A 12,829-nucleotide genomic window follows, 5' to 3' on the forward strand; every position below is an offset into this window, starting at 1 on the left:
GGTGCCAACAATATTATTTCCGAATAAATGTTAAATTCAAGGGTGACAACAAAAGGAAGGGGTTGGCAGCACTGGTTCCAGCTAGTCGACCGTCGCGGGTGCTCCGAGATTTTTAGTAAATTTTCGTGTATTTTGCCATTCTGTAGTGCTGGAGATGTTGTGAAGATATAGTTAGTGACGCGCATTCCCCGATAGAAGTGTTTTCCAGATATGTTTTGCTGTTTTAAAAGGCATTCTATGCATTTTTGTTTTTGCAGCATGTGTTGTTTGTTTTTATTTACGCGTAGCTTTTTCGCTACGTTTCATTTCCACCGTTCCTTCGAGTTGGCTATTTGACAACAAGTCAATGAAAGCTTCTGCTCTGTTTGCTGAGAGTGAGCTTTTGTGCAGTGGTGTCAGATCGATTTAGTGAGTTTATTTTGTTTGAAAAGGTGAAATCGGTGAGTTAGCAGTCCTACAGAGTGAAGTTTGATGAATGTGCGACATGCTCCATTCAGGCTTTTTGAGTGTATTAAAAATTATATTAAGGACCGATGCAGTTTGGAAAAATATAGTGATAAAGAAGAAGAAAAGAACGTTTCGCACTACTAGGGGTAATGAAAATAGGTGAAGCTTTTTTGGTATACGTTGGTTCAAGTTTTGATGCTACGGTGCATCTGTGCTTTCGCATTGGTACAAGGAGGAGCACCCGAGAGCTGTAGGCGGCTGTGCTGGCGCGGTTCCGGTCGACGGGAGCATGACTTGCTGAGGTTGGAGAGAGAAGTTTTTGCTCTCTCGAGCGAGCTTTGCAGCGTGTTCGTGGATGCCAAATCATTGATGTGGAAATCTGCATCAATGAGGGAAAAGTCTGCAAATGTCTTGGAAGCCGTCTTTGCAGACTCAGCTGTATTAACATTATTCCTGGTGAGTTTGTTCCATTTAAAGCTCAGTGTGTGTGGATGTGAATGACTGTATGTGTGTATGGAAGTGTGAGAAAAGAGAGCAAAATGGAACTGTTGTGATTATCTAAATCCTAATGCTAATGTTCTTCTTCGCGTTACAGGGGGGGGGGGGGGGGGTAGGGGGGATCGCTCATCTGTTACGATTTGTTACGAAGGGGGGGGGAGGGGGGTCAAAAATACTAAATTTTGCGCTTCGTAATAAAAGAACTCCGGTCATGCTTGCTCATACTTGGCTAAGGGAGCGTTCTTTTATTACGTAACGCAGTTGGGGGAGAGGGGGGTCGGAGGTCGTGTTACGCTCCATACAAAATTTTTAAAATTTGTATGGAAATTTTGTTACGAGGGGGGAGTCTAAAAAACCGATGTTTTGCGTTACGTAATAAAAGAACGCTCCCTAATCATCCCAATTTATTACGTCACTCTTTAATTTCTATTTAACAATAATTTCTCCGCTAAAAAAATTCTTCTTTTCTTTTGATTATAATTTTTCACAAAGTGGTTTTTTTAAGAAACTCTCTCGTGTAGAATCGAGTCTTTAATGCTTTTCTATTTTCTTAATTTTCTTTCTCTATCAAATCTTTACCTTTGCCTACTGCCGGTTCGCGTCGCGTCCGTCGCGCTTGATTTTCGTCGTCGTCGACTTGTTTGTTGTCTCCCCTTATATGTGCGTGCATTTTTATTTTCATTTTTTGAGTGTTCCTTCCGGGCGGTTTGCGTGATTTGACAATTGATTTTGTGCATTCTGCCGGTTTCGCCGTGACCGTCGGGTTTGTAGAATTTTAAGTTTATTACAGATGAAATTCGTTAAATACAGATATCTCGTCATCGCCGCGTTTTTGATTAAAGATCGATCGTTAAATAAAAGCTATTTTTGGTATTATAGCCTTTGTTTTCAATTATCTCTTCACGATTTCGCGATTTCAATAGATTCCCTTCCGTTATGTATCATTTATGTCGCATCGCAGATTGTCACGATCGTACGCTTTACGTTTAATTAAATAATCAAGTATGTAGATCGCTCCAAATCACTCACTGAGATTAATATTTAACCCTCTTTTTACATATCGCTTTGGTTTTATCTTTCCACAGCCGGCTGTCTAAGATCAAACCGTTGATATAAAAATCAACATATAAACGGGAATTGTCTCAACAGCAGCATCCGATTGCTTGCCTTGAGAATAATACATCATCCCTCCAAACAAAACATTCGATTTTGGGTCGCATCATCATCTTCTATGATGAATCCTGACCAAACACCATATCCTACTAACAAATTTTCAGGTTCCTGGCGCTGGTGGGGTGTAAGCACAGAGTAAATCAGCTGCCCTAGTAGCAACCTGCGCTAACTAACATTCCCGTCCATTAAACTCGAGGTCTACAAACTGACATGGCGGGCGCCGTTGGTGGCCAATGACTGTTACCTATTCGCAACTGATCTTGTTTTGGAAATCATGGTGTTTTATCTTTTCAGCGCATTCATACATGCTGTTGATAAGGGAAACACCACTAGATCGTCGAAGCCTATGATCAGTAGTGCTGAAAGGATATTACGGTTCTGTTCAGCAACGGAGGGGCAACCATGGGTGATCTCTCATGCTCATGCTCATGCTCATGCTCAATTCAAGGGTGACAACAAAAGGGTTTTCATGCCTGATTAAATATTTAACAATTGAAATAAAATGCTTATAAATCGCTGAATAATAACTGAAGCTTCAGTATCAAACATACTTTCCATTAAAATGTAAGTCTTCAAAGATCAATCCGATTGGAGACATGATGTCTTCGGTTCCAACTCACCTCTCTGTCAAACCAAGTCAGCTCATCCCTTTGCCCGTAAGTCCATCCACCCAGAACAGAGCAAATCTAGTGACGGCAAAATCCGGCATGGACTGCGAGCATTGCTACAAGAGTTCTGCACCGCTACGACGATCCACGGCTTGCGTAACATCGAGTCGGGCAGGTCTCTGCTGGAACGGCTCTGGTGGCTCGTCGTGGTTGTCCTGTCCGTGTGCTGCTGTGCCCTGTTGATCCAGAAGGTGTACCACAAGTGGGACAGCAACCCAGTGATTGTCAGCTTGGACGACACGCCGACCAAGATTTGGGACATACCGTTTCCCGCGATCACCGTTTGTCCGGAAGCGAAGATCAATTCGTTGGTGTTGAACTTTACGGACGATTTCAACACGTACTTTCACAGCAAAGGGTATGATGAGTTTCAGAAGTTGAAGTTTATTATTTTAATGTTTACAGGGAGATCAACTTATGGCAGCATTACAAATTTGTGATGATTACTTTTATGTGGTAAGACAATATCAACAAAAATTCACCAATAGATCATCGAACGTCGTGTCCGTACTAAGAAACTTATCAGTCAATGGGAAATCAACCGTGATTTGGTGTAAGAAAGGTCGAGAACTTTGTAAAAAGTATTTCTATCAAACCCTCACAGAAGAAGGAATCTGCTTCACGTTCAACGGATTCTCCCAACGGGACATGTTCAACAAAGGTGTCTTACACGGCGAGTACAAATACCTGACGGAAACCAAGAGAGCCGTCAATTGGTCTCTGGAAAGTGGTTACGCTGCTGAAACACCGTTTCAAACACATCCCTTCAGAGCGTCTGGGTACGCTCTACGACTCAAACTTAACCTAGTTAGCTACAAACGGGACATCGAGGCTCACTGTTCGGAAGAGCAGGGATTCAGGGTTGTCCTTCACTCTCCGGATGAATACCCGCTACCATATGCGAAGCACCTGCTGCTGTCCCTAGAACGTCACATCAACATAGCTATTCGACCGCAGATCATGACCACCGCGAAAGAACTGGTCAACTATGCCCCAGTACGACGTCAGTGCTACTTCAACCATGAACGTCGACTCAAGTTCTTTCGCGTGTATAATCAGAACAACTGCGAGCTGGAATGTCTCACGAATTACACGCTGTCCAAGTGTGGTTGCGTCAAGTTTTCGATGCCAAGATCGGCGGAAACTCGAGTATGCAGTACTGATGCTCGCTACAGCATTCTTGAGATGATGTCCCAAAACAGTGTGACTAACAATGTACTCTTGTCGGCTTGCAGCTGTATGCCCGCCTGTAACTCTATTGAGTACTTGACGGAAATAACTCATTCGAGCTACGATCACATTCAGTCTGCAAACAGCAGATTGCTGCCGATGACGTTAGGTCTGAGCATGCAGAAGGTCATGGAAAGGTAATCGTTTGATAGTCGATGTCACTTTGTCTGATAACATCAATTTCCAGCTATAAGTCGTCCAAGGTCAGCATCTACTTCAAGGGTGCCGAGTTTGTGTCCTCGCGCCGTGGCGAGCTGTTTGGCGTGGCGGATTTTGTGGCAAACTGTGGCGGCATCTTGGGACTCTGCCTGGGCGTTAGCTTTGTCAGCCTGGTCGAACTGCTGTACTACTGCGTGGCCCGGCCGCTGATGGTGGTGAGGTCTTCGGCGGAACAATGGATCCTCATGGTGCAGGAGCGTGAGACGGAGCGGTATTGATATTGCATCTTTTCAAGTTAAAAGGTTTTCCAGTTCTTATTAAAAATTTATGAGTTTTGAAACAATTTCAGTCACCTAGTTGATTGCATTACTCACAGCAATAAATCTAATGCAGCTATGAGGCTAACATTATTCAGTTGATACCATGATCCCTGTAAAGCCAGTCCTTCCGAAGGAGCCCGTCCAAGTCAAGAAAAATGTGACTCAAAAACCAAGCAATGTTCGTTCCTCCTTGAAGTCACTTTTCAAGGAGTTTCTATCCCACAGTACAATCCACGGCATGAGCTACATCGGAATGGCTAAATCCGTGCTGGAACGCCTCTGGTGGATGACCGTGTTTGTGCTGTCTGTGGCCGGCTGTGGATTGCTCATCCATCAGGTCTACCACAAGTGGGACGAAAATCCGGTCATCGTGAGCTTCGACGAGCAGCCCACGCCGGTGTGGAAGATCCCATTCCCGGCGGTGACTATCTGTCCGGAGGCGCAGATCAAAACGGATTTGTTCAACTTCACCGAGTGTCTCCACACGGAGTTCCACAGCAGCAGAACTTTGGATCGAGCAAGGCAAGAGCAGCTGATGGCGGTGATGCAGTTGTGTGATTCGTTTTTCCATACTTTTGAAATGTACTCGGAAAAGTATCCAAATGTTTCGCCAAACATTGTTTCTATGCTGAAAAACTTATCAGTCACGATGGAAGACACGATCAAGTGGTGCAATTACGGCAAAACCTTCTGCAGAGAGGCTTTCTTTCAAACTTTGACAGACAACGGTATCTGCTACACGTACAACGGACTCTCAATGCAGGACATGTTCAACGACGGAGTTCTCCACGGTGACTATGAATATCTGACGGAAACCAAACTTGCAGAGAATTGGACCTTGGAAGACGGTCATTCAGCAGGATCTCCATATCTAACACATCCCGCGAGAGCTACAGGTCCTGCCACAAGATACCACATCAAGGTTGGTAGTCGGATCAAAGACATTGAATCGTATTGCAAAGAGGAGCAAGGATTCAAGTTGGTTCTTCATTCTCCGGACGAATATCCGGTCCCGTCGCTCAAGTACGTTCTGCTTCCTCTGGAACAGGACATAACCGTTGCCTTTCGGCCGCAGATTCTGACCACGGCCAAAGTAGGGGAACTATATCCTTTCTCAGCCTATTTCTATTATCGGCCTATCAGCACTTTGATCATGAATTACAGCTTTCATAAAGTGTTTTTGACTATTCCAAAGTAATAAATAGATCAAACAAAAGTGAGCAAGCAACTCTTCATTGTTAATACATCTGAAAATGTTGATTTTATAGCGGAAAACAGCAAAAGTGATGAGAATTGGTCGAACGGCTTAGAGTGATTAAAATGGGCATATTTCCCCTACTTCAGAGTTACACCCCGAAACGTCGTCGATGTTTCTTCAACAATGAACGCAAGTTGAAGTTCTTTCGCTACTACAATCAGAACAACTGCGAGGTAGAGTGCCTTACGAACCATACCTTGGCCACCTGTGGGTGCGTAAAGTTCTCGATGCCTCGCACGGAGGGAACCCGAGTTTGTGGCACCCCGGAGATGCGTTGCGTCCTGGATGCCCAATCATACCTTATACAGTCGCTGGCTAAGATAAAGCTCAAAGAGACGGTCGTCGTGTCAAAGTGCAACTGTATAATAGCTGGCAAACTTTGGCTCTTAGGGCAGCTCCTATCGTTCCGAATGCAACGCAACGTGTTGATGAGTAAGCTGGATATATTCAAGCGATGTGATATTTTTTACAAAAATCTCGTTTTAGGACCCAGACCTCCAAGATTACCATCTACTTCAAGGGGGACGAATTTCTATCGATGCGTCGAGGCGAACTCTTTGGACTGACGGATTTCATCGCCAATTGTGGTGGTATCCTGGGGCTCTGCCTAGGGTTTAGCCTGTTCAGCACGGTGGAGCTGGCGTACTACTTCATCGCTAAACCTGTCCTTTTGATCAGGAACAGTCGAAAGACTAAAGACAACAAACCCGTGTGGTAGATACAAATAAACTCAAGCAGATTCAACTGTTCAAGCAAAAAAACATTACTCAACAAACTCCCCAGCGATAACCTCCCTCCCAGAATGTGCCACTGTGTCACTGAAGCTAATCAATTTTCCCCGCTCTGTCTCCATCCTCCATCGGGGTAGGGTTGGTGACGTCAAGTTTCGCCAGCTAAGCTCGATTAAAGCTCAACATCTGCTGGCGTGTGACACTGCGCCACCTGGCGCTGCAGGTTGGCACCACCTCTTCGGCGGGGAAATTGGTTGGGGACAGCGCTGCTGCACCGGACACACCTGGCGGGGTGCTGACGTGTCGAATTGTGCGGGTTTATTTTTTCGATGTGTCGTTTGTGGAATAGAAACAAACAAGCTAGATGCGGGATGAAAAATGAGTTTTGAACTGTTTGGGTGGGGGGAGAAATTGGACTATGTTTGTATTTTTGTCATGTTGACAAGATAAGCAGGAAATGGAAGGATGTCGATTGAATTCAAATTAATTATATATTCTTTATATAATTCTAAATTTTATACAACAATTTCAAACAGTGCAAATGTCCACTAAAAATCACGCGAAGTTCAACAAGCTAAAACAAAGTCACGCAACACATTAGTACAAGCTTCGCACGGTCATGATCCGCTCAGCTACTGGCGGTAAGGACTCGCGACCTTGACGAAGCATTAGAACCGGACGCACCAGGCAGTAGTACAGCAGCTCAACGAGGCTGAGCAAGCTAACTCCCATGCACAGACCCAGAACCCCGCCACAGTTGGCAATAAAGTCCGTCCAGCCAAACAGTTCGTTGCGCTTCATAGCCATGTACTGAGCCTGCTTGAAGTAAATCGCCAGCTTGGCAAAGTTTATGCTGCAAATTAAAAGGATCTTTAAACATCTGGACGACTGCTCGAAGAGTTACTAACCTGGTTATGTTCTTCAGCACATCCGCTGGGATTCGTGATTTGTAGCGCAGCTCAAACGACTTAAGAAAATCATACTTGGTTTGGGTGACCTCGGTGTCGAACTCGATCGAGTTGCACGCGGGTAGACAACGGCACTGATCTTTGCTCAGCGATTCCTTCCCGATACCTTCGTTCGCGATCAGCAGTTGAACTTCATTCTCGGCCTGGATGCAACACTCAAGTTGATAGCTTTCGCAAACCTTGGTCCTTCTGTCGTGAGGCATCGAGAACCGGACACAACTACATAGCTTACGAGTGTAGTTTGTGAGGCATTCAAGCTCGCAGTTAGCCTGATTGTAGATCGCAAAGAACTGGAGCTTGCGTTCGTGGCTGAAGAAGCAGCGGCGTCGGGAAGGGGTGTAGCTGTGCAATGATTTCGACGTAAGCATGATCTCTGGTTTAATCACGATTGTAACTTCGTGACTGAACGTTAAGCGGAGAAATTTCTTCGATGTTACGGGATATTCTGCTGGCGAGTGCAGCAATACCTTGAAACCTTGAGCTTCACGACAGTGGTAATCCTCGTAAGATGTTGGGATTTGCAGCTGCAGGTAGATCCCTGATTCGAATCCTGAACCTAGGATTCGACTCGGAAAGGTTAGAAGGCTTGCTTGTGGGTTGTACCCATCATCTGAAGACCAGGTTGACGTATTGTACAAACTTGTCGAGTAGTGGTAATCCTTGTGAAGATTCTCCTCCCGGAAAATCTCTTTCTGTGGTAGAAGATTAAAGGTATAACAAATTCCTTCATCTGTTAACGTTTCCTTGAACCAATCTACACAAGAGTACATGCTCATTCTGCACTGAAACAGGACTTTCTTGGGCTTTCCTGGAGATATCTGTCGTAGCGTTTCCACGATGTTACCATGTAAGTTATACTTTGCCAGCTTAGTTTGATAATCTCCGTGAGAGTAATGGCGATCGCAGATTTGAATCAAACTCAACATTGTTTGAATCCTGAAAGCATTTCCCATCATTCAAAGAATCAACTACTCCAAAATACTCACTCTTCTTCATTCACGGTATCCTTCCCCGTACCATTCCCTTCGAAAAACTTCTCCGACAGTGCCGAAAAGTTCAAACACTCCGGCCGGAACTTTGTCTCCGGGCAGATCGTCACCGCCGGGAAGGGAATCTGCAGCACGGACGTGGGCTTCTCGTCGAAGCTCACAATGACCGGTTTGTGGTCCCAGCGGTAGTAGATGTTCTGGATGAGTCGCGCACAGCCGTAGATCGACAGGATGAGCATCGCGACCCACCAGAGGCGTTCCCAGCGGGATCGTTGCGCGGATCCGATGTAGTTGATGCCGTGGATTGAACTGTGCGAGCAATATTCTCGGAATAGGTCACCGGTTCGTTTGCGGAGGGTGGTTAGAGGGTTTCTTGATTTTGATTGCTTAGGAGTTTGAAATTCCTTGATGTAGAATGGGAAAACCGAGTAAGGGCTTAATTTATTATGTGTTTGAACTTTTGTCTGGAACATTTTTGCTTCTATTCAGTGACAAATGTGAGAATGGAATGATTTGTATTTCAATAATTATATACCCGAATGCATTCATTAGTTAATCAATTTGACATTACTTTAATGCTTTTGCACCGTGCTAGTTAGTTGTCTCGTTAGCCTTTCAGCCATAAACGATGGTTTGGCACCATGTTCATAAGGTAATCAAAATGTCATTAATTAACAGCAATTACTGTTGATGAAGTTAATGGAAACAGTGATTTTGACGAAGAACTTCGTCTTAGGGCTCTATACAGGGTAGCAATCCAAAATTTCGCGAAGCGAAATGTAACGAAAAGAAAATAAACGCGACTGCAAGATTTGCAACAGTAATATCTCAACTCCTGTTCAACACACGTAAAAGTGGTACCCACCAAACGAATGGGGAGATTTCAAGCTTTCTTAATATACCTAATTAATGGCCATGAAATTTAGTTGAAGCACTTAAAAACTGAGTTTAAATTAATAAAACTGCTTCCACACAGCAAGCAAGCACGCACACAACACACACACACGCACTCTCTCTCTCTTGACTCCGCCCCCAAAGCCTTGCTTGCGTTTGGCCTTGACACAATTTGGCGATTTATTCCTTTTGTGCTGCTGCTTCGTCAAACGCCAAAACGATTTGATATAAAAGGAGGTGCCGATACAAAATCAAGTCAAATCAATTTTGGACGCCGACCTGGAAGGAGCTCCTGCTGCTGCTGATTCGGGACCTGCTGCTGCTGATTGCGGGATGGAACCAAGGAAGGACGCGCGGGGTGACGGATTTCACAGCTCGGCGAGCTGCCTTCACCCCGCTCCCCCAAACCGGTGACGCCGACCCGGACGGAGCTCCTGATGCAGCAGCAGCAGTAGCAGAGAACAAGAAATGCACTCGGTGCAGCGGAGGAAGAAGCTGCCAAAGGATGAAAATCTGCGGGAGGAGAGGACGAATCTGCGGGAGGAGACCACCGTGTTGCACACGAAGCCGCAGCAGTAGAGGCGCGGGAGCCAACACTTGTGCTTGCCGTAATGGCCTACCACCAACCAACGGCCCTTTTCAGGGCCAATAATACCCTCACGAAAGAGTTATTCTCGAATATTCAAAAATCCTGGTAATGTGGAAAAAGTAAAAGTAAAATGAAGCACCCAGAATAGTGGTTCAAAATGAATTAATTTTGTTACACTTGGATGGGCTCTCACACACACACGCACACACACACACATACACACCGTCTGAAATATATATATACAGGGAAATTTGAAGAACTTTAGCTGTGGCAAAATTTTTGCTTGCTAACATAGCAAAGCTTATTAAAATTTGATAAATGCTTCTACCTCGCTCACGCTAACGACACAATCGTCGAAAGCGATAAAAGACAAATTTGAAATGCAATTAGGGGAACGGCATCTAATTACAGCGTACCTCTAATATTGCCATATCAACACTTTGACGTTCAATTACAGCTCATTAAAAGCGTTTTCGTTCGAAATCGAGTGATAAATAACTCAATAAGAAGTGATCAAGCAAATTTCTATCAAACATATTGCAAAATTTGATTAAATAGTGAAAATCAGCGAATTGGATGAAGCGAGTGCATAACCTGGCCACCAAACAGGACCACCGATGCCGTTCGCACTAGAAGCAGCGCAGGTGCAGGAAAAAACTGGCAAGCTTCCGGAACAGTACTCAGATGAGTCGCGGATTGGACGAAATCCGCAACACTTTTAAAAACAAACGGCCCTTTTCAGGCCCAACAAGATAATCACGAAAGAGTTATTCTTCAAACAATTTCATAAAGCTTGTGTTGCGACGGGTTAAATCAATTAAATCTGCTCAAATGGTTCCAATATGAATTTGAATGTTATATATTCGATCATGTTGTACGGTTGCATTTTTAAGAGCGAACACACACACACACACACACACACACAATAAACATTTCCTTTAGTTTCCTCAGCCCTTCTCAGTACCTTCTCGTTTTTGGCAACACAATTTTACCAACATTTTTGGAGAAATACTTGAAATAGACGTATGAAAATTATTGCAGCTGGAAGAGTTACTCTTTCGTGATACATATTATGGCCCTGAAAAGGGCCGTTTTATTTTATTTCATTGATGCAAATTGGAAAAATTAATTTCCAGGACTTCGCTTTCTTTTGATGCGCAATGCAAACGAAAATCTCGGTGAAATCAACATTTGCAAACGTGGGTCGATTGGAGGCAGCTCAAAAAATGGAGCGAAGTTTCCCTGAAAGTCGTCCATTCTACTGCTTCTGTTCGGCGTGCTCAGGTACGGTCCGTACGATGTTCCGTTTGCTACTGGCTTCCTTCCTTCAACACACAAGCTCGAAGAGTGAAACCGAGTCTCTGCAAAGCACTAATACTTATGCGCCCGAATTGGGGACGTATGAACCTCCTACGTCAATCGAGACTCCACCCTCCAGCGCAAAATCTGGCTCGCGCGAAAGTATAAAAGAAAAATCCCAGCGCAAAAACCTCTTCGAATCATGTCCCTCAGAAACGCGGTTAGGAGGCAGTACCAAAGAACTGGGAACCCAGGTAGGAAGGCTCTTTTCAAGAAGTTGAATAAGATCGTCTCGGTCAGGGTAGAAAAGTTCAGGAACCGGCAGTTTTCAAAACACCTCAAGTCCATCCCACCCTACTCCAAGCCCTTCTGGCGCCTAACTAAGATCTTGAAAACAAAACCCAAACCAATCCCGCCCCTGAAATCCGATGACCTTGCCGTCACGCCCGTTGAAAAAGCCAACCTTATCGCGGGTCACTTCCTGACCTCGCATAACCTGGGACGTGACATCGTAAGCCCAATGGAGGGTCCCGTGCTTGAGAGCATCCACCAACTTGCCCACACGCCGTGGGTGCTGCCGGACGACCAAAAGATCACGCTGGAGGAACTCTCCGGCTGGCTGAAGGGACTGAAGAACATGAAGGCACCGGGCTTCGATGGGATCTTCAACATCGTACTGAAACACCTGGGGGAAAAAGCGCGAACACTTCTTGTGGCCATCTTCAACCGCTGCCTGGAGCTGGGATACTTCCCGACTGCCTGGAAGCGGGCCAAAGTAGTACCAATACTCAAGCCCGGCAAGGATCCGTCCAGCCCGACCAGCTATCGGCCCATCAGCTTGTTGTCTTCCCTAAGCAAGCTGTTTGAGAAGCTGATCTACCGCCGCCTCCTTGCCCACGTCGAGGAAAACAACATCCTGCTGGACGAGCAGTTCGGCTTCCGCCGGGGTCATTCGACAGTCCACCAGCTGCAGAGAGTCACCAAAATGATCCATCGAGCCAAGTCCGTTTCGAAAACCACCGTAATGGCGCTGATGGACATAGAGAAGGCGTTCGACAACGTGTGGCACGACGGTCTGGTACACAAGCTGATGCAGTTCAACGTTCCCACCTACCTGGTGCAGGTGATCTCCGACTACCTGGATAGGAGAACCGCCCAAGTCAACATCGGAAGCTCTGTATCAGACCCGTACGATTGCCCAGCTGGAGTTCCTCAAGGCAGCATCCTGGGCCCGCTGCTCTACAACCTGGACACTTCCGACATTCCACCTCTGCCCGGCGGCGGCACGCTTTCCCTTTTCGCCGATGATTCGGCCATCAGCTACGAGGGGCGGAACATCCGACATCTCGTCTCCAAACTCCAGAATGGCCTGGATGTCTACACGCGGTATCTCTCCGACTGGAAGATTTGCGTGAACGCGGCGAAAACTCAAGCAATCGTGTTTCCCCACCGCAACACGGATCGGCTCAAACCAACTACAAAGCTGAAGGTGCTTGGAACGGAGGTGGACTGGTCGCAGGTCGTTCGGTATCTCGGACTGCTGATCGACTCCAAGCTGCTGTTTCGGTACCACCTCGACGACAGGATCATCAAGGGCATCGCGATG

General features: G+C 45.7%; 4 protein-coding genes across 4 annotated transcripts in view; 3 read left to right on the forward strand and 1 right to left on the reverse strand.

Moving 5' to 3' along the window:
* Positions 1 to 12,829, forward strand: part of LOC120432544 (uncharacterized) — a 658,780-nt gene that overhangs the window by 177,207 nt on the left and 468,744 nt on the right. The window lies entirely within an intron of this gene.
* LOC120432536 (pickpocket protein 28-like) lies at positions 2,681 to 4,453 on the forward strand. Its single transcript, XM_039597760.1, is given in 3 exon segments — positions 2,681 to 3,161; positions 3,193 to 4,153; positions 4,204 to 4,453. Coding segments are annotated over 3 exon segments (1,692 nt in total).
* LOC120432539 (pickpocket protein 28-like) lies at positions 4,599 to 6,540 on the forward strand. The gene is given in 4 exon segments (XM_039597765.2): positions 4,599 to 5,589; positions 5,832 to 6,113; positions 6,116 to 6,185; positions 6,240 to 6,540. Coding segments are annotated over 4 exon segments (1,575 nt in total). The 3' UTR covers positions 6,472 to 6,540.
* Positions 7,082 to 8,914, reverse strand: LOC120432538 (pickpocket protein 28-like). Its single transcript, XM_039597764.1, has 4 exons — positions 8,439 to 8,914; positions 8,297 to 8,388; positions 7,393 to 8,206; positions 7,082 to 7,337 (listed from the first exon to the last, which is right to left on the reverse strand). The coding sequence occupies exons 1-4, from the start codon at positions 8,912 to 8,914 to the stop codon at positions 7,082 to 7,084; spliced, it is 1,638 nt and encodes a 545-aa protein (XP_039453698.1).

Source organism: Culex pipiens, chromosome 2, assembly GCF_016801865.2.
Source record: "Culex pipiens pallens isolate TS chromosome 2, TS_CPP_V2, whole genome shotgun sequence".
Lineage (NCBI taxonomy): Eukaryota > Metazoa > Arthropoda > Insecta > Diptera > Culicidae > Culex > Culex pipiens.

What these genes read in the sequence shown, in the direction of transcription:
- LOC120432538 (XM_039597764.1), bottom strand. Translation starts at nt 8,914, where the DNA reads ATGTTCCAGACAAAAGTTCAAACACATAATAAATTAAGCCCTTACTCG. An exon ending in GGCAAAGTATAACTTACATG is followed by an intron (nt 8,207 to 8,296) that starts GTAACATCGTGG and finishes ACTCTTGTGTAG; the next exon opens with ATTGGTTCAAGGAAACGTTA. An exon ending in GTGCTGAAGAACATAACCAG is followed by an intron (nt 7,338 to 7,392) that starts GTTAGTAACTCT and finishes TTTAATTTGCAG; the next exon opens with CATAAACTTTGCCAAGCTGG.